General features: G+C 44.5%; 1 protein-coding gene across 4 annotated transcripts in view; it reads right to left on the minus strand.

Annotated features, from left to right (window-relative positions):
* The window catches only part of LOC132665221 (uncharacterized), a 60,910-nt gene that overhangs the window by 25,933 nt on the left and 13,002 nt on the right, over positions 1–21,975 (minus strand). Inside the window, exons 1-3 of one of the 4 annotated variants that reach the window (XM_060611984.3) lie at positions 3,617–3,830; positions 2,200–2,313; positions 1,200–1,392 (exon numbers count right to left, since the gene is read on the minus strand). Coding sequence is in view for 3 of the 4 variants with exons in the window: in XM_078436004.2 (XP_078292130.1) it covers positions 17,927–19,278 (1,352 nt within the window). In the remaining variant the exon portion in view is untranslated. Of the gene's footprint in view, positions 1–1,199; positions 1,393–2,199; positions 2,314–3,616; positions 3,831–15,434; positions 19,279–21,975 lie in introns of those variants that run through there. The other 3 variants (XM_078436005.2, XM_078436004.2, XM_078436003.2) reach the window with 3 other exon arrangements.

A 21,975-nucleotide genomic window follows, 5' to 3' on the forward strand; every position in this document is an offset into this window, starting at 1 on the left:
GAGGGTTACTAGAGGGGTGGTGGGAGAGGGGATGGGCTAAATGGATAAGGAGCATTAAGGAATCTACTCCTGAAATCACTGTTGCACTACATGCTAACTAATTCAGATACAAATTAAAAAAAAAAAAAAGATGTGTTAAAAAAAAAAGCACCAAAATGACATTAAACCTCTTTTACAAATAATTTTCTACCATTATTTGCATATTTCAAACTTCACAGATTATAATTACTATAAAATTACTATGGCTTAGTGATTTTAATCTATACATCTCGGATGTTATTTGCAAAGTGCTTAAAATGGTACTTGATACACACAGTAGTGTGTGTGTGTGGGCGTATACACGCACGTATCTATATAACCAATACATACCATGTATGAATATGTGTGTAAATGTATCCTCTCTGTACCTAGCTATATAGATAGATAAATAGATAATGATATATGTACATCTTTCGTTTTTCTTAATGACAATCCTTACATAAATAAAAGAGCTTGAATTGAGAGTTCTTTGTTCTAGTCTCCATGGGGATGTATTAATCTTTTCAAGGGTATTTCTTGATCCTGTTATTTTCCTAGAAAACGCAAATAAAATGTTCCCTTTCAAGAAAAAATAAATAAACGTTTTTTAAAAATGTTTTAAATTTTTTTTAAAAAGTCAATAAATTTAACCATTAAAAAAATTTAGGGGGCCTGGGTGGCTCAGTCAGTTACGCGTCCGACTTCGGCTCAGGTCTGATCTCATGGTTTGTGAGTTTGAGCCCCGCCTCAAGATCTGTGCTGACAGCTCGGAGCCTGGAGCCTGCTTCAGATTCTGTGTCTTCATCTCTCTCTGCCCCTCCCCCCGCTCACGCTGTTTCTCTCTCTCTCAAAAATGAATAAACATTAAAAAAAATTTTTTTTTAAATATAAAAACCCCCGTGTGGCTAAAAAAAACATGAACACACACACCACAAACCAAGAAAATATACCTACAATAATTGTCACTTGCTTCACATTATGCTTTCACTTCATTTCACACAATAAAATTTCTGGCATTGTGACAAATGAAACTAGGTTTCTTATTGAAATCATTTCTTTAAACACAAATTCACAATTTGATTTTAAAATTTCCTTTACAATTGTTGTCAAAGAAAGTTTACTTGCTTTCAGTGAGAACCTATCAAGAGTGGAAAACTTAAGTCAACATGATGTAGACTTACTATAGAAAACAGAGTTGAGAATTTCAGTTCAACAGGGTGTGACAAGCCATCAGTGTGGTAGTTTTAAAGTATTTCTGATGGGGACGCCTGGGTTGCTCAGTTGGTTAAGCATCCAACTCTTGATCTCAGCTCACGTCTTGTTCTCTGGGTGTGAGTTCAAGCCCTGTGCTGGGCTCCATGCTGGGCATGAAGCCTACTTACATAAATAAACAAATAAATATATAAAAATAAAAAATCAAACATTTCCGATGATATTTAAGTTTATCATTAAGAAAAATGCAGAGTTAGGTGCCTGGCTGGGCTAGTTGGTGGAGCATGTGACTCCTGATCTTGGGTTGTGAGTTTGAGCCCAAGACTGGGTGTAGAGATTACTTAAAAATAAAATCTTTAAAAAAAAAAAAAAAAAAAAAAAAAAAAAAAGGAGGGGCAAGTGGGTGGCTCAGTTAAGCCTCCAACTTTGGCTCAGGTCATGATCTCAGGGTTCATGGGATTTGAGCCCCATGTCAGGCTCTGTACTGACAGCTCAGAGTCTGAAGCCTGCCTCAGAATCGGTCTCCCTCTCTCCTTCTCTGCTCCTCCCCTATTTGTGCTCTGTCTCTCTCATTTGAGAGAGAGAGAGCGAGAGAGAGCGAGCAGGGGAGGGGCAGAGAGGGAGACACAGAATCCAAAGCAGGTGCCAGGCTGTGAGATGTCAGCACAAAGCCCCACCTAGGGCTGGGAACCCACGAGCCGTGAGATCATGACCTAAGCTGAAGTTGGACACTCAACCAATTGAGCCACCCAGGAGCCCCTATAAACAACCATTTTTTTAAAAAAAGGTTTAAAAAAAAAAAGGGAGATCCAACCTTACTCTAAACAAATGTTTTGAAAGTTGGCCCCTCAGGGAGAAGTTCTTCTCTGAACTTTTATATTTGGCACCACACGTCCTCTCAGCAAATGAAGCCTATGCCCTTCACTGTACAGTTTGGCCCGATTTAACTTCAGCGGTTTTGTCATGTACCTGGGCAGTTTCCCGCATCACACTGCACCTCTCCCTGTGACAGCTCTCAGGTTTATCTTCAGAAGGAAGGCGCAACCTTCATCATCATCCCACAGTTCCACTCAGCGTCAAGTTCTAAAGGAAATTCAGGGGGAAAATGGAGAATAATAAAAAGTGTCGACTAATTACTTTGTGACAGACGTTTTAAACATCATCGTGCCTTTTTTTGATGCATCCCGCACCCCCTACAGACAGTGACAAGGCACAGAGAGGTTCAGCAAGTTGCCCAACATGGATGACACGCCTAGGAAGTGGCAAATCTGGGCCGCTGGTCCCCTCAGTGCCCCTCAGACCTGCAGTCACAGCCCCCCGCCCCCCAAAACGCTGGAGGGAGAGCTGGACAAAGGCCCCCAGAGTCTCTGTTCAGATTTCCAGTACAGGTGCCATGCAGTCCACTCGCTGTCCAGAAATGAGGACACCAGGGCAGAGTAAGGAGGAAAACAAAAGAAGTTCTCAGAGGCCCGCTGAAAACACTGCGGGCCTGGAACAAAACAGCTCACGTTGAAGAAACGTATCTGTGATAAACTGAAATGGCTGCGAACAGCATACTCCCAATTTGTTTTTTTAAGCAAACATAAATAACGCGTCCCAAAAGTAGACAGCATGCACGGACTAGAAGAAATGTACTAAAATGCTAACAGTCACTATCTCCTGGCGATGAGATCATGGAAGATTTTCACTTGAGTCTGTGGGTCCGGATGCTCCAGACTGACTGCAGTGAACACATTCTAAATTCATAACAGAAAAAAAGTATAAACATTATTTTTCAAAATCTTAAGGTCCCTAATCCAAGAGCACAGCCGGCAAGCCGAGCGCTTCCAGTCCACCGCCACACGGATGAAACAAGCAGTAAGTGATTAAAATAAACAGAAGTATGTTTTAATGACGGCAAAAAGCATCAGAGCTAGGGGAAAAACATTTCTTTTCACCCCCTCACTTTCAGCCGATAAACGTGAGGCCGAGAAATCGCGGGTGGACCAAATTCGGCCCTAAGAACTTCGGGCCATTGTTGTCCCGGCCACGGCGGCCACTTCTCGTCGGTCAGAAACTGCCTGGGGTTTGGGTTTGGCCCGGAGGGTTGTTCTGTAGCAGCGAAGCCTTTGGAAACAATCCTACTGATCCAGGCGGGGCTGGGCGGATGAAGCCGGGCTACAGGGGCACAGGCAAGAAGTCCCCTCGCCGCCCGACGCCTCAAGGACCAGCTCTGGGCTCAGGCCGGGACCACCCACGCAGCCCCTCGCGTCCGGGGACCCAGGCGGGGAGGCACGGCCCTCACAACCCCGGCGGAAAGGCCAACCCCCCCGCCCAAGTAAGAGCCCAGAGGCCCGGGGCCGGGGGCGTCCCCGCGGCGGCCCCGGCCCCGCGCCCCTGCACTCACCCGGCGCCCCGCCGCGCTGCCTGCGAACCCCGAGCCCCGCGCCGACGCCCACAGGCCTCCAAGCCTGCGGCCCAAACACGACCGCCGAGTCCTTCCCGCGAGCCCCCCACACGGAACCCCAACGGCCGGCCCGGACCCCGCAAAAACCCGGCACCGACCGCAGGCCTCAGTCTTCGGACGCGCAGGCCCGGGAACCACGTGACCCGCCCCGCGCCCCCCCCAGACTCACCGACGCCCCGCCCCCCGCCCGCACGCGCCCCCGGCCACGACCCGCTGGCCTCCGTGCTGAGCCAGCGGGCCCACGAAATCCCGACCGGGCTGCGGCGGGGCCCGGGGCCGCGCACGGGTACGCGGGCGCGCGCGCGGAGACGCCCACACTCGCCTCTCGCTTGGCGACGAAGGACAAAGAGAAGGGGCGCAACCCGAAAGCGTCGGTGGCCGTGCGAGTGCGAGTACGCGTGCGCGAGAGAAAGACGCCTTTGTTTTTTCTTTTTTCTTTTTTTTTTTTCGGTTAGCTTCACTCAAGGAAGGGGCCTTTGTACTACATTTCCCAGAAGGATCCGCGGCACGTAGGCTCCCGGCCCTCTGAGGAGCGCTGGTTGCCTAGAGACGCGAGGGCGACCGCGCGCCCAGGACCGAGTTGCGTGAACACGCTTTTGGGAAAAACGTAAAAGATCACGATTTAGGCGGCGCCTAGGCGGCTCAGTCGGTTGTGCGTCTGACTGAGGCTCAGGTCATGATCTAACGGTCCGTGAGTTCGAGGCCCGCATCGGGCTCTGTGCTGACAGCTCGGAGCCTAGAGCCTGCTTCGGATTCTGTGTCTCCCTCTTTCTCTGCCCCTCCCCTGCTCATGCTCTGTCTCTCTCTGTCTCAAAAAGAAACAAAAACATTATAAAAAAAAAAAAAAAAAGATTACGATTTGAAACACTGAGAACCCAAATCTATCAACACGTTAAAAAATCTATCAACACGTTAAAAAAGAAGAGACAATTGGTTTAAGAATCCAACTGAGGAAATAAAAAAAATTTTATCCATACGTTTATATTAAGTAGATAGGAATTAACAAAAAAATAAAGCTGATCCATAATTCAAGTGATGTGGGGAAAGCTCTAAATAAGTCACTATCCTTACAGAGAGAAGGAAAAGATGATAAAAAGAGAACAACCACAGACATACAGGAAATTGAATGAGAATCCTCTCTATGCTAAGAAATTTGAAATTAAATGATTCTCCTGGGATGGATGTGTCAAATTCAACTCAAGAAAGGAGAAAAACACGTCATGGATAAAAATGAGGACAATTTCAGAGATTATCTGCCAAAAAGCACCAATCATTGACTTTCTGGGGAATTCTCTCAAACATCCAGTGATTGGGGCGCCTAGGTGGCTCGGTCGGTTAAGCGTCCGACTTCGGCTCAGGTCACGATCTCGCGGTCCGTGGGTTCGAGCCCCGCGTCGGGCTCTGTGCTGACAGCTCAGAGCCTGGAGCCTGTTTCGGATTCTGTGTCTCCCTCTCTCTGTGACCCTCCCCCGTTCATGCTCTGTCTCTCTCTGTCTCAAAAATAAATAAACGTTAAAAAAATTAAAAAAAAAAAAAAAAAAAAATCCAGTGATTACGGAATTCTTACACATAAAAATTTCCAGAGGAAATAGAAGAAGGAACCGTTTCTATTTATTAGGCAGCATAAAGACACCAAAATCCACATGTATGACTTGAAAAGGAAGCTCAGACAAAACTTGGTTATGACTACCCATGCAAAAATACTAAGAGGGGATCCTGGGTGGCTCAGTTGGTTGGGCATCTGACTCTTGATTTTGACTCCGGTCACGATCACCCGGTTCGTGGGATCAAGCCCCATGTCTGGCTCTGCACTGACAGTGCGGAGCCTCCTTGGGATTCTCTCTCCCTCTCTAACTTCCCCTCCTGCATACATGCTCTTTCTCTCTAAATATAAATAAACATTTTACAATTACATTCCAGAGTTTTAAAAAATAAATTAGAGGGGCACCTGTGTGGCTCAGTCGGTTGAGCATCCAACTCTTGATTTCGACTCAGGTCGTGAGCCCAGGGTCATGGCATTGAGCCCTCCATGGGGCTCCATGTCAGGCTTTGTGCTGAGTCTGGAGCCTGCTTAAGAGTCTTTGTCTCCATCTGCCCCTCCCCCTCCCTCCTCCAAAAAGAATAAAAAAAGAACAAATTAGAAACAATTGTTAGCTGCTTTAACATAATTTTAAAAATAGACAATAACCATAAAGCTAGTATCCTGTTTAATGTTGGAACATCAGGAGGAGTTAGTGGCGAGATATGAATAGTTAAGATAAAGATTTTAAAAACTGGACTAATATTTGAAATGCAGAACATACAGGTAACGTGTCTGCTGAAGTGTATATATTTCCACACAATTTGGGGTTTTGTTTCATAGACTCAATTATCCTTTGCCCATTTTTCTGTCAGGTTATCTTTTTCTACTAGATTCATGGAGTTGAATGTATATTGTTTACAAATCCTCAATATGCAACATGTTTTAATTTTTTTGTTTAATTCATTGTCTTTGAACTTAGATTATGACCATGTTGGTCCCTTGGATTTTAGTTTTGACATCATAAAATGTATCTAGGTTTTCTTTTATGGGTTCCTTATGTGTCTCGTTGAGAAATCTTTCTCTTGAAAGAGAAAACAAAAAGAAATATTTCCTTGTATTATCTTCTAACAGTTTCAGCATTTTGGCTTGACACTTAAGTTTTAATCTTTCTGGAGTTGTGTGTATGCGTATAGTGCGAAGTATTGATCTCATTTCATTTTGTTGCCCTATGGGAAGCTAATTTCCTGACTCCAAGGGTATTCGTTTGCTAGTGATAGAGCAGGCAGTTAGCTGGAGGCAAGGGTGGTGAGAAGCAGGTGACACATTAGAAGCCGAGGGCACAACATCCTTTGTGGTTTTCAACATCTTGGCCTTGTGGCTTCTAACACCCTGGGAGCTGACAGACCAAGAGCCACAGGTGCAAAACACGTGCTGTCCTCTTCAACTTCTGCCCAGCATGACCCCCCCCCCCACCCCGGGTTTATTATAGTTCACGAGTTTGGTGGTTTCAGCCCCCCTCCCACCTCGCCTCCCCCTGGGGAAAGATGGCCCTGACAGTTCCAGCAAGAACCTTGTAGGAGCCAGAACTGCCCCTCCCAGGGGAGGGGAACAACCTCAGTCGGAGACTGCCCTACCTGTGACCCGTCGCCAATACAAAACTTCAGTGCAGGTGCCACCCTGGACCTGCCCGCCCTCCCTTCCCGAGAGTGGCCTGTCCTCAGCAAGCTGCTTTGTGCTTGATCCCTTCCTTCTGGCCCTCTTTATTTGAGCAGGATCCCCACGCAAATGTTTTGAGGGGAATCCAAGAACCAAGACTCCACAGACACAACGCAGACCCTCTCAGCAGTAGCACGGGGACTGCCACAACAAATACCACAGGGTGGGACGAACAACAGAAATCTCGTGTGTCAAGATTCTGGACGTGAAAAGTCCGAGACTAAGGTGTTGGCAGGTTTGGTTTCTTCCAAAGACTCCGTCCTTGGCTTGCAGGTGGCCGTGTCCTCACATGGCTGTCCCTCCGTGTGTGTCTGTGTCCTGATCGCCTTTCTTACAATGACACCAGTCATTTCCAGATTGGGGTCATCTATATGACTGAGTTTTACCTGAATTTCCTCTTTAAAGCCCCTGTTTCCAAATACAGTCACTTCCTGAGGTGCTGGGGGTTGGACTCTAACATAAGAATTTGAAAGGGGGGCGCAATTCAGCCCATAACACCAAGTATCAAACAACCCATTCTTTCTTCAATACTTACAAATTAATTTCTTTTATATCCCAAGTTCCTATATGCCCAAGTTACCCTTTCTGGAATATTTTCTGTTCCATCTGCCTATTAGTCTATAACTGTGTGAGTACCACAATGTTTTCATATTCTAGCTTAAAAAAACCTCCTGTATCTGGAAGGGAAACTATTCTACCTGTGCTTGTTCATGATTATCTTGCATAGTTGGAGACCAGTAAACTTTCCTGTAAATGATAGAATCTGTCCCATTTCAAGAAAGAAAATTCTTTTATTGTTCTCATTGGAATTTTATTAAATGTATATTTTGCAAGAATTAATATTTTCATTATACTGACTTGACTCTATCAATATAGTATATCTTTGGGGTGCCTGGGTGGCTCAGTTGGTTAAGCGTCTGACTTTGGCCCAGGTCATGATCTTGCCACTTGTGAGTTCAAGCCCCGGGTAGGTCTCTGTGCTGACAGCACAGAGCCTAGAGCCTGCTTCAGATTCTGTGTTTCCCTCTCTCTCTACCCCTCCCCACTCACAGTCTGTCTGTCTGTCTCTCTCTCTAAAATAAATAAAAATTAAAAACAAATTTTTTTAAACATAGTATATCTTTGAAATTTTCAGTTCTTTTTTTAAATGTTTTTTTTTTATTTTTGAGATAGAGAGAGCAGAAGCAGGGAGGGGCAGAGAGAGAGGGAGAGAAAGAAACCAAGCAGGCTCCATGCTTTTGTCAGCACAGAGCCTGATGTGGGCTCGAACCAACAAACTGTGGGATGATGACCTGAGCCAAAATCAAGATCCGGACGCTTAACTGACTGAGCCACCCAGGCACCCCTGAATTTTTTCAGTTCTTTTATGAATGTTATTGTTTTATTCATAAATTCTGCTTCTATAAGTTTTTAAGAGACTTATTCCTAGATAGTTTTCATTTTATTTTATTTTTTTAGTTTATTTCTTTATTTTGAGAGAGATGGTGAGTTGGGAGGGGCAGAGAGAGAGAGGGAGAGAATCCCAAGCAGACTCTGCCCTGTCAGCACAGAGCCTGACTTGGGGCTCAAACTCACACAACTTCAAGATTGTAACCTGAAGCCAAAACCAAGATTTGGAGGCTTAACCAACTGAGCCACCCACACACCCTGATAGTTTTCATTTTAAATTCAACATTGTATCAGATGTATTCCTAAGAAGCTTCTCAATCCTAATGATATTATGAAGTTTTTTTCCCCTGGTGTATTTTCTTACTTGCTATTAAATACGGTATGGACTGAATATTTGTGTTCTTTCAAAATTCCTTTGTTGAAATCACAACCCAGCGTGGCTATATTTGGAGATGGATATCTAAGGAAATTAAGGGTAAATGAGGCTGTCTTCATCTTGCACACCCAAAATACAATAGCAGAGCACACACAGAAAAACTGCTACAGATACTCATTTTCGAAACCGGGGACAACAGTCCCCACCCCGCAGTCATCGGTCTACAGAAATGCCTAAATCCTACTAAATACATGTTACCAGCTCGCCCTTTAGGGTTTGGTCCTGTTCTCTTGGGAGTTCTTCCTAGCTCTTGGCTGCGCCCTCTGGACCTTGATTCTGCCATCTGAGTCATCCTTCCTTATTAATAAAAACTGATCCATGTTTGCAAGAAGAAATCCTTCTCAGTCTCTTCCTGACCCCAAAAGTTGGCAGTCCTAAGAGCTCCTTTTATTTTGCATAGGGTTTGTCCTTTTTAGTCAAAGTTGATATTGCTGTTTAAAACTTTGTGGTATGGGGGCACTCGGGTGGCTCAGTCATTTAAGTGTCCAACTTCAGCTCAGGTTACAATCTCATGGTTCATGGGTTCAAGCCCCACGTCGAGCTCTGTGCTTACAGCTCAGAGCCCGGATCCTGCTTTGGATTCTGTGTCGCCATCTCTCTCTCTGCCCCTCCCCTGCTCATGCTGTTTCTCTCTCAAAAATAAATAAACATTCAAAAATTAAAACTTATTGTGTGCATGTATGTATTTATATCACTTTTCAGATTACAATTTGATTTTTCTCCCATTTTCTTTTTTGCTGTGAACACTACAATTAGCCATACCATAATTTTATCCTGTATTTTTCCACTAACTTTGCAATTTTACCTTTTTTTTTTTTGGTTTGTTTTTAACTAGACATTCATGAATCTCACGACAACTCTTTGGTTAGCATGTCTCCAACTCAAGTAATGTAAAATACTCTTGGGAATTGAAGTTGTAATAAAATTTTCTTCAAAATGATTTTCTACCAGATTTGCAAGCAGGTTCTTAGAACTCACCAGCTGATGCTATGGCTTATCTCATTGAAGGCTTGACTTCTATTCTTAAAAAGAGGAGCTCCCAAATTTCTGTGTTTTATTTATTTGAGAGAGAGAGAGGCAGAGAGAGAATCCCAAGCAGTCTCCACGATCAGCTCAGAGCCAGACATGGGGCTCAATCCCATGAACCCATGAGATCATGACCTGAGCTGAAATCAAGAGTCAGATGCTTAACCAACTGAGCCACCCAGGCACCGCCCACTCCCCCCACCCCCATTTCTGTTTTAGGAGTATTTTGGTAGAGGAGTTTGGTAATTATAAATATGCATTGTTGCAGGGGATACATAGGAAGTGGGAGCAGGGACATTGTGGGCTTTTTATGTATCAACTAGGCAAAAGCCACATCCCCAGGTATTCTATTTGAGGACATTAGGTATGTCAGAGCAAAGGCAATATTGAGAAGGTCTGACTTTATCTAAAAAGTCTCCTTGGGGCAGCTGGGGGCTTAGTCAGTTAAGCGTCCGACTTCGGCTCAGATCATGATCTCACGGCTCATGGGTTCGAGCCCCCTCATTGAGCTTTGTGCTGACAGCTCAGATCCTGGAGCCTGCTTCGGATTCTGTGTCTCCCTCTCTCTCTGCCCTTCCCCTGCTCATGCTCTGTCTCTTTCTCTCTCAAAAATAAAATTTAAAAAGCCTCCTTTCCCCATGTTCCCATAACACTCTCCCCATGTTCCTTCAAGCGCTCAGCAACAACCTATGACTTTGGACTCTGTTAATACTCTCCCCAAGGGCCCTTCAGGGTTTCACTACTATTTTCCTCTAGAGTCTTCCAGATTCTGCTGACCACCCAGTGCCAAGGCCAGTAGCACCCCACTTGTAGACCAAATTTCTATTCTAATCACAACTGCTACCTAAAATATCACCCTCAAAACCCTAGCACACATAACAACAAAGATGTTATTCTCTCTCATGGTTCTGTTGGTCAGGAATTCCAGAAAGGTTTGGCCAGGCAGTTTCTGGCTCAGGATGTCGCATGCAAAGCTGTTTGGTGGCTGGAGCTGGGAAGATGGCATTGAAGAATACGGCATCTTTCTCTTCATGTGGCCTCAGAACCCGTCTACGTTGTTTCTCTTTATGGACTCTCAGGGGTACCCCTAGCATCACAGCCTGAAGGACTGCTCACGTGGCAGCCCAGAGCTTCAAGAACAAGTACTCCACGCAGGACAGCAGAAGCTGCATTGCCTTTCCGGGGTGTGTGTGTGTGTGTGTGTGTGTGTGTGTGTGTGTAGGGGGCACGCAGCAGCCCTCCACCACATTCTGGTGGCTACGGCGACCACCAGCAAACAGAACTCTCGGTGGGAGGGGTGGCTCAGCCACACTGTGGAAGAGGAAGTGAGAAGGGGCTGGCTCTTGGCTACAGTCATCTTTGGAAAGCAAAATCTACCACATATGTAAAAAATGGCCAATTATCAGTAATTTCACATAATTCGGCCTAAATGGACACATACAGATGTGTACATGGGAAAGCTTGGATTCCATTTCATTCAGAGAAGTTTCATCTATTAGACCGGCCTATAATATGTTTTTCTACGGTCTCTATCCAGATTTGGTGTGAAGTTTATACTAGGGTTGTAAAATGAATTTAGGAGTAATCTATCCTTTAAACTTTTCTAATACTGGGGTGCCTGGGTGGCTCAGTTGGTTAAGCATCTGAGTCTCGATTTCAGTTCAGGTCATGACCTCACGGTTCAGGAGTTCAGTCTCTGCATCGGGATCTGTACTGACAGCGTGGAGTCTGCTTGGGATTCTGTCTCCCTTTCTGCCCCTCCCTTGCTCATGCTCTCTCTCAAACGAACACTAAAAAATAAAAAATTTTCTCATACCGTTGTATAACACAATGATGATCAAGTCCGTCAATGTTTTGTACAGTTTTACTGTTCAGTAATCTGGGCTTGCTACATTTCATTGAGGAACATTTTAACTACAGTGCAATTTCCTGATTTGTTACTGACTTGGTAAATCTTGCTTTTTCAGCTTGGTCAATTTTGGCCATGCAAGAAAATGGAGACGTGTGCAAGAAAATGGAGAAATTTTATCTAATTTTTCATATTTAGTGGCACATGGTTACCCTTAGTATTCTCCTATAATTTTAAAAAACATGAATTATCTGTATTTATGTCCTCTTTTCATCTAACATTAGTTACGAGTTCTCAAGTTCTTTCTCATGAATGTTCACGACTCTGTCATCCAATCTGAGAAACAAGAAATTACAAGGAATTTGCAGCTTCTATTTGCTGCTCCTCTGCACAGACAGACACCAACACAAATATTTCAGTTATCGTCCTTTCTTTTGTGGTTCATCATTTTATCACAGATACATGCCTGCCTAAATAATATGTAATTCCATTTCACTTTAATTTGGCCTTCAACAATGGGATTCTGCATAGCCTTCTGAGAGTGACTTTCATCACTCAGTATTATGTATCTAATACTTGGACGTGTGGTTTATGCAGTTGTAGTTTGTGTCATAGTACTTAATATTCCATTGACTGTATATACTATTCATTCCCCTTTTACATCTTTAATAGACTTATTTCGATTGAAACTTTTATTGAGACAATTGTAAACTCACCTGCAGTGTAAAAAATAATAGAAAGAAATCCCTTACACACTTAGCCCAGTTTACCCCAATGTTACCATTTTGCAAAACTATAGTGTATCACAGTCAGAATACTGGCATTAATATGGTCCACAGTACTTATCAAGATTTCTCCAGTTTCACTTACACCCGTGTTCATGTATTAGGTTCTACTCAGTTTTACACCCGTGTAGGTTAATGTATCAATAATCACAGTCATGATACTGAACAGTTCCAACACCACAAGTTTTCTTTTACATGTTGTGTTTTAATATATTTTTTAATGGATTCATTTTATTAAATCGCATTTTGTAAAGTTTCTGGTATGCAGAAAATAGCATTGATTTGGATATATTGACCTGATCTGATGAATCATTTTTTTTTTATTATTTAGAAATTATTTGATAGTGATGCAAAGTTTTAAAAAATCACATAATTATAGAATTCACAGAATAGTGAAGAATTCCTAAATACATTTTACCTATATTCCCCAAATGTTAACATTTTACCATGTCTGCTTTCTCTATATAAGAACATATTTTTCTGACAGACATAATTCCTCTACACTCCTGAACTCTTCAGTGAGTATTTCCAAGAAAGTCATTCCATTATCTAACCACAGTAAGTTATCAAATTGAGAAATCGAACATAAATGCAGTTCTATTATCAAATACACAAAACTTGTTCAAATTCCATCAGTAGTCCTAATAAAGTCCAAGAGACAAAACGTGGCTTCAGTATCCCTGCTTGCTCTCTCTCTCTCTCTCTCTCAAGATAAATTAAAAAAAAAAAAAAAAAAAAAAAACTTAAAAAAAAAGATAATCATTGTCTTTTTTAAAGTTTATTTATTTTGGGAGAAAGGGAGAGAGAGAGCAGGGGAGGGGCAGAGAGAGAGAAAGAGAGAACCTCACGTAAGCTCCAGGTTATCAGCACAGAGCCCCATCCAAGGCTCTATCCCATGAACCATGAGATGATGACCTCAGCCAAAATCAAGAGTTGGATGCTCGACCGACTGAGCCACTCAGGTGTCCCAAAGATAATCATGTTTAAGTGAGGTCATTGGGAGGGGCCCTAAGCCTAGATGACTGGTATCCATATAAAAAGGAGAAATCTGGACACAAATATAGACACACACAGGGAGAAAATGATGTGAAGAGGCAAAGGAATGGACAAGCCAAAGAGCGCAGCTAGCAACAAGATTCTTCTTTCTCAGCATCAGAGAGAACAACTCTGTGGCACCTCGTTTTCAGACTTCTGACCTCTGGACCCATAACACAACAAGTGTCTGTTGTTTAAATCACTCATTTTGAAGGACTTTGTTATGGCAACCTAGCAAATGAATAAAGGTCTCTGCACTGGAAAGCAGGGTGCTGCTGCAGCAAATACCTTAAAACATGGAAGCAGGGCACCCGGGTGGCTCAGTCAGTTAAGCATCCGACTTCAGCTCAGGTCATGATCTCACAGGTGGTGAATTCAAGCCCGGCATCAGGTCAGCTTGGGCTCTGCACTCTCCCTCTCTCTGTATCTGGTGGGATTCCCTCTCTCTCTCTGCCCCTCGCTCACTCGCACGCTCTCATAAAAAAATAATTATATATTTTAATGTGGAAGCAGCTTTGGATTTGGCAGAGGATGGCACCTGGTACGAAAAACCTGGACTGCCTTCTGAAGACGCTGTTGGTAGAAACATGGAAGTCCAAGGTACTTCTGGTGTCAGGTAACAGTGAGGAACACGGTACTAGAAACTGGAGAAGAAATGGTTTTTGTAATGAAGTGACAGAGAACGTGGCTAGACTGTGTTCTAGTGTGTCGTAAAAAGCAGAACTTAGAAACAATGAACTGGAATGTTTAGCGGAAGAGATTTCTAAGCAGAGCGTTAAAGACCTGGCCCGACTTCTTGCTGCTAATAGTACAATTTGGGAGGACAGAGATACGCTGAAGAACCAATTGTTAAACAAATTTGGAAGACCCTCAATTTACCCATACTGCAAAAAATGCAAAAGCACGCTCTGGAGAGAACAAGGATGTGGCAGAACAGCAGAGATATTAGGTGTGGGACTAAATCCATCAACCGACTCAGCAGAAATGTTACCAGCTTGGACTGATGGGGACAGGGACGGGTTGAAATGAGGGAAAGTCGTTGGATGTCTGGGGTTCTACAGGCAGAAGAACAGGCTGATAGAGCTATCTAGATGTGCACACAGGTCAGAACGACCTTGAGGGCAGAACCACCTCCTTGGTCCCAGAGGGTGAAGCCACCTTTTCAATTCCAGAGGCGGGGCCACCATCCAGGATGAGAAGCAGGGCCACCACCCCAGTGGGCTCAGAAGACAGAGCATTTAGCCAAGGAGAATTATTCTCAGGCCTTAAAATCTAATGGAATTTGCCCTATTTTGGACTTGCTTAGGCCTCACAACTCCTTTTCCTGACTTCTCCCTTTTGGGATGGGAAGGTCTATCTTGTGCCTGTCTGATCACTGTACGTTGGAAGCTGAGAACTTGTCTGATTTCACATGTTCCCAAAGGGAGAGAAACGTTGCCTCGGGACAAAGCTACCCCAAGTCTCACACACATCTGATTTAGATGGTATTTAGAGGAGTCTTTCAAGTTGAGCTCCCTTGCTTGCTGGGTGAATTAAGCCTTCAGGGGGTTTGGGGCTGAGGGGAATGTACTTTGCATATGAAAAGAACACGGATTTGGTGAGGGGGAGCAAGAGGGCAAACTTATGGTTTGAATTGCGTCCGTTCAAAAAAGACGTATTGGATTCTTAGCCTCCAGTACCTCAGGATGTGAAGTTAATTAGCAATAGTTTCTTTATGGAAATAATCACGTGAAAATTAGATAACAAGAGTGAGACTTAAGCCAACGACTGGGATCCTTATGAGAACAGATTTGGGCACAGAACTGGTAGTATTGAGCCCTGGGGTGTTGGCAGAATAAACCTGCTCTTGCAAGGTTTTCTCTTCCACTTTTTCAGGGAGGGAAAGGGGCCCTACATCAGGAGTTGGCAGGTTTCCTGGGCAACAGTATCTGTCACAGCTCTGCCATTGTAGTTAGTGCAAAAGCCGCCAGACAACACACAAACGATTAGGCCTGGCAGTGTTCCAACAAAACTTGATTTATGGATGCTGAAATTTGAATTTCAAATAATTTTTTCAATTCGTGAAGTAGTTTTGATCTTTTTGCAGCCATTTAAAAACATAAAGACTTCTTGGCTTGCCAGCCATACAAATACAGCCACACAAATACATACAGCCATAAAAATACATTAAAAAACATAAAGACTTCTTGGCTTGCCAGCCATACAAATACAGGCAGCGAGCTGCAGGTGACGGGTGAGCTGTAAGCTTCCAACATCCAAGCTACGTATTTCTAGAGCCTCTAGTGACGTCTGCCAGGAGTTTGCTAGGCCGAGTCCTCAGACTCCTGTCAGCTATCAATGCACGAATCATCAAGAGACAACTTTTTCTAGACCAATACTTGTTTACATAAGGGATCAGCGAGCACGTGAAATGGACAGCTTACTTCAGCAAGACAAATGTCACAGTTAATACTCTTCCTTGAGAAGAGATTTCAGGGCTTCACGTCTGTCACTGCTTAAGGGCTAGTATGAATGACCAGGAGTAGCCACCCCACCTCGTCTCCTATTTCTTCATAAATTAAAAACTCTTCTTTGGCAACAGTCCCTCAGTGTTCCCAAAATCTAATCATCAGGGGTTACGAGGTTCTTGGTGTCCACAAGGACACTATTTCATACTATGGGCTAACAGGTTTCCATACTGGAATGTAAACAGAATCTGATTTTCTTCTTGACTCAGGAAGAGAGAGACCAGACCGCGAGTGGGGGAGGGGCAGAAAGAGAGGGAGGCACAGAATCCAAAGTCGGCTCCAGGCTCCGAGCTGTCAGCACAGAGCCCGAAGTGGGGCTCGAACCACAAACCGTGAGATCATGACCTGAGCTGAAGTCGGACGCTTAACCGACTGAGCCACCAGGGCACCCAGGAAATTCACTCTCCTTGAGGCGCCCAGGTGGCTCAGTCGGTTAAACATCTGTCCGACTCTTGATTTCGGCTCAGGTCATCATCTCCTGGTTCGTTGGGTTCAAGCCCCAAGTCGGGGTCTGCACTGAGTGTGGAGCCTGCTTGGGATTCTGTCTTCCTGGCTCTCTACCCCTCCCCCACTCACAACCTCTCACTCTCTCAAGATAAATAAATATTGAAAAAAAGAAATAGGGCATCTGGGTGGCTCAGTCGGTTGAGTGTCTGACTTCGGCTCAGGTCATGATCTCTCGGTTCCTGAGTTCAAGCTCCATGTCAGGCTCTGCACTGGCACTGTGGAGACTCCCTGGGATTCTTGCTCTTTCCTCTCTTCTGCCCCTCCCCACTTGTGCTTCTGCTCTCTCTCAAAATGAATGAATAAACTTAAAAAAAAATTAACTCTTTTTAACTTTAGCAGAAAAAAAACACTTTTACTGGAGAAGAGGAAGCACACAGGCCAGCAAAGCAGGTGCAAAGAGAGACACCACCCAGAGTTATTCTGGGAAACCAGGAGGGCAGGAGGAATTGATGGTCTCAATTCTGGGGCAAGAGTAAGTGAGTTCCCACACTTCCCTTCTGGTTCATGTGACGCTGAATCTGAGGCTCAAAATCTAGCAAAGACCCAGCAATGGCTGATGAACAGATGCCCGGAAAGACGCCAACCGGACAACGCGCACGAGAGGTGCTTCTGCAGAGAAAACTAGTTGTGCTCTTACCCGTGAACAGACCCCGCACTGCTAACATATAATCCACGTTCGTTCCAATGAGTTCTCTTATGCAGCAGCCGCGTAATAACTGCCAGACCCACTTACGTAGATCGGTGAGTGAGTCAACTCATTTAGGGAGCAGTATCTTTTCATTATTAAAACCAACATTATTTCTGTTATATTGCTAAGAAATGAAGAGACAATACTGATATTTAGCATTTAATATGGAGAATATCGGGGGGATGTTATTCCACAAGCTACCAAATATATGTCTAACAAGTTACGTTAAAAAATAAAATACCAAAAATTTTTAAAAATGCTATTCAGTGTTACTCAGGAAAGTCACACTAAATATCTCTCAACCCTCAGAATATGTTCCTTGCCATTTTCCTCCACCGCTTTATTTACATATCAAAATAAAAATCAACTTTATACTCCACCGTGAAAAAATCTACCATTTATAATCGAGGTTTTCTTCAATCTAAAACATAGCTTCAAATCTGGAATGTGACTCTCCACATATAACATTTTCTATGGGACAATGCTTTTCCAATTTATTAAATTTAGAAGGTTTTAAATACGAATTCTCTGAATTTTATCTTCATAATGACACCACCGCATCTGATGTCACTGTTCCTCACTCCTTCAGTTCTTGTCTACAGAGACTTGTAGGCCTTACTTCTCAAAGCTTTTGCCCATTCTTCCAAATATGACCGTCTCTCTCGGACTCAATCGGCAGGAGTGTATTTTTAGGACTTCCCGCTTGGTGCATCCCGCCCATATTATCATTTAGTCTCCTGAGGATCAACTTCTATGAGAGAGTTTCTAACATCTACTTCACTTCAATTTCTCACTTGTGAGTTTTTCGATGTATACGAAGCCCTGAATTCCAACAGAAGGACTTCCCGCATTCGGAGCATTTCCACGGTTTCTCTCCTGTATGAACTCTCTGATGTTCACTGAGGGACGACTTCTGGGTGAAAGCCTTCCCACATTCACTACATTTAAAAGGTTTCTCTCCTGAATGAGTCTTCTGGTGTATCTGAAGTGAAGCCTTCCTAGGATAGGCTTTCTCACATTCGCTGCATTCGTAGGGCTTCTCTGTTGAGTGAGTCCTCTGGTGTATAATTAGCTGTGATTTCCCACAAAAGGCTCTCTCACAGAAACTACATTCATAGGGTCTCTCTCCTGTGTGTGTTCTCCTGTGTATAACGAGGTAGGATTTACTGCTGAAAGCCTTCCCACACTCACTGCACCCGTAGGGCTTCTCCCCGGCATGTGCTCTCAGATGCGCAGTGAGCTGCTCCTTCCTACCGAAGGCTTTCCCGCATTCACCGCACTGATAAGGATTATTTCCCGTGTGGATTCCCTGGTGAACAACAAGTTGTGTCTTCATATTGAAGGCTTTCCCACAATCACCGCACTGGTAAGGTTTCTCGCCTGTGTGCATCCTGATGTGAACCAGGAGGTAGGACTTGCTCCTAAAGGCTTTCCCACATTCGCTGCACTTATGGGGCTTCACTCCCGTGTGAGTCCTCTGGTGTACAACAAACGGGGACTTCAGACTAAAGGCTTTCCCACACTCGCCACACTCATAAGGTTTCACTCCTGTGTGGCTTCTCTGGTGTAAAATGAGCTGTGATTTCCAGCTATAGGCTTTCCCACAATCACTGCAGCCGTAAGGTTTCCCTCCCGTGTGAATTTCCTGATGGACGATGAGCTGTGACCTGAAAGAGAAAACTTTCCCGCACTCGCTGCAGGAGTAGGGCTTCTCTCCCGTGTGGACTCTCTGGTGAGCATTGAGGTTTGACTTCGCACTGAACGCCCTTTCACATTTCGTGCATTCGTAAGGCCTCTCTCCCGTATGAATTCTCAGATGGACGATCAGCTGTGATTTACAACGAAAAGCTTTCCCACATTCGTTACACACACAGTTTTTTTCTATACTGTGAGCTCTTTGATGCTTAAGAAAATATGATTCTTCGTATCCATGAAACTTATCAGGATTTTTTCTCAGACAGTTTCTGGTTGAACCTGAGTTTTGTGTCAAACTTCTTCCATGTGTGTTATACTTATGGATTCTCTGTCTTGAAGAAACATGGGTTCTGCTCAGATTAAGTTTTCCAAATGCACTACAAGCATAAGTTCTCTCAACATTTTCAAGCTCATCTGGATTTTTCTGGTACCATTCTTTCCAATCTTCTAAGAAAAAAATACATATATATTTTTTTAATCATCACATGAAGCTGATATCAAATTAGTTTTAAAACTGCCACGTAATGAGTCTTTTTTTGATAACAGACCTCAGACACTGGTTCGAAAGAAATACTGGCCAAGTGTACATGCCTCCTTTCTGAGCTGGGGAGCACGAGGAACGACGTCAAACCAAGCCCATTACGGAAATACGGGTGGCAAATTAGCAGTGATTAAAAATGGTTTTTTAAGTTTATTTGTTTTGAGAGAGAGAGAGAGAGAGAGAGAGAGAGAGAGAGAACATGAGCAGGTGAGCAGGGGAGGGGCAGAGAGAGGGAAAAGAATCCCAAGCAGGCTCTGCACTGTCAGTGCAGAGCCCAACGTGGGGCTCAAATTCATGAACCTCGAGATCACGACCTGAGCCAAAACCAAGGGTCAGACACTTAACCAACTGAGCCACCCAGGTGCCCCCAAAATGGCTTTTAAAACAGAGGCTTACAAAGTTTAGCCTGCACTTAGGAGCCAATGTCATTTATCTGATATCGAAATGTCATTATTACAGATGCTTATTACTCAAAAAGTGAACTGAGACAATACAGAGTAACTAGGGTATAATATTCAGACAGGTACAACGAGACACTAAAAGGCGAGTTAGCAGGGCTCCTGGGTGGTTGAGTGTCCAGCTTGGGCCCAGGTCATGATCTCACAGTTCATGAGTTGGAGCCCTGTGTCAGACTCTCTGCTGTCGGCGCAGAGCCCATTTCAGATCCTCTGTCCCCCTCTCTTCCTGCCCCTCCCCCACTCACACTCTCTCTTTCAAAAATAAATATTTAGAAAAAGTGAAAATTAAAAAAAAATAGAAGATTGAGTTAGCCACACGAAAATTAAAGCAAGAGCATTTCAAACCGAAGGAAAAGCACATACAAAGTTCTTGAGAAGGGAACCTGCTTGCACAGTTAAGGAACAGAAAAAATGGGGCACCTGGCTGGCTCACTCAGTAGAGCATGAGACTCTTGATCTCAGGGTTGTGAGTTCAAGCCCCATGTTGCATGTGCCTTCTTTAAATAAAAATTAAAAAAAAAAAAAAAGAAATAGAAAGAGGTCAGGATAGTCAAAGCCCACTGAATGAATAGAGTGAGGCAGGAACCAAACAGGCAAGGCCATGACAAAAAGTTTTCATCTTACCAAGGGGTTTTAATTAGAGAACATCTTGATTCGTGTTCTGCTTTTAAGTATATGTATCTATGAGAGAGAGAGAGTGTGCGTGTGGGGGAGCGACAGAGAAAGAGGGAGACACGGAATCCAAAGAAGGCTCTGAGCTGTCAGCACAGAGCCTGATGTGGGGCTCGAACCCACGAACCGTGAGATCATGACCTGAGCCGAAATCAAGAGTTGGATGCTTAACCGACTCGCCCCTGTTCTTTTTTTTTTTTTTTTTTCCAGAAAACATGTTTTGAAACATTTTTTGGGGGAGAGAGCATGTGTGAGAGCGGGGGAAGGGCAGAGGGGAGAGGATGGGGGGAGAGAGGGAGAGAGGGAGAGAGGGAAAGAGGGAGAGAGGGAGAGAGGGCGAGAGAATCCTCCACATGACACAGGCCTCAATCTCATGACCCTGAGATCACGACCTGAGCTGAAATTACCAGTTGGACACTTAACTGACTGAGCTACCCAGGCCCCCCTTTCATGTCATGCTTTTAAAAGATGTTTGGCTGTGAAGTAAAAAATGAAGGGGGGGCGCCTGGGTGGCTCAGTCGGTTAAGCGTCCGACTTCAGCTCGGGTCACGATCTCACGGTCCGTGAGTTCGAGCCCCGCGTCGGGCTCTGGGCTGATGATGGCCCAGAGCCTGGAGCCTGCTTCTGACTCTGTGTCTCCCTCTCTCTCTGCCCCTCCCCCGTTCATACTCTGTCTCTCTCTGTCTCAAAAATAAATAAATGTTAAAAAAAAAATTAAAAAAGAAAAAATGAAGAGAAGGGCTGACAGACCAACGAGAAAGCCGCTGTAGTAAGGCAGGAAGACGTTGATAGTGGCTCAGACTGAGCTCTGGAGCTGAGCAAATGTGCAACATACACGGAGACAGAACCAAGAAAACCTACCAAAGGACTAGATGAAGGAGAAGCTGAGAAGGGGACGCTTTACTAACGCCAGATTGTAGGCTTGAGAAACGGGGTGCTGCCCTTGCAGAGGGAAAACACTGAGAGACCCATGTTTGGAGGAAAAACGAAGGACTTTGTTTTGAATCTTACTACACTAACGATCCCAGTCAAATATCCAAATGGAGACAGTAAGCAGGCACACGGACCACAGGTCAGTGCTCAGTGAAGAGGGGGCTGATCTCCATGCTGTGATGGACAGGACCCCCCAGGGCAGGGGTACCAAAACAGCCCTGGAGCGGATGACACTGAAGGCCGCACAGCGATGAGGCCCAGTCACGCCATGGTGAGTGTGATGTCCACACAGGGCGCCTGGAAAGAAGTGGCAGGTGTGGGTCGAGCACTCATCGGGGTACAGCCTCATCATCCCACGACAGCTTCACACCGTGGAATCATCAGGAGCTCTCCTGCTTCCTGACGACCTCCTGCTAAACCCTCTCTCCCTGTTCACGTGGAAACAATTTGGAGTATGGTTTGTACCTCAAAGCGGGCCCACTAAACTCAAGAATGGGGGGATGGGGTGATAATACCAAGACCAGTGGCTAGAAGAGAGGA

Source organism: Panthera onca, chromosome D3, assembly GCF_046562875.1.
Source record: "Panthera onca isolate mPanOnc1 chromosome D3, mPanOnc1 haplotype 2, whole genome shotgun sequence".
Lineage (NCBI taxonomy): Eukaryota > Metazoa > Chordata > Mammalia > Carnivora > Felidae > Panthera > Panthera onca.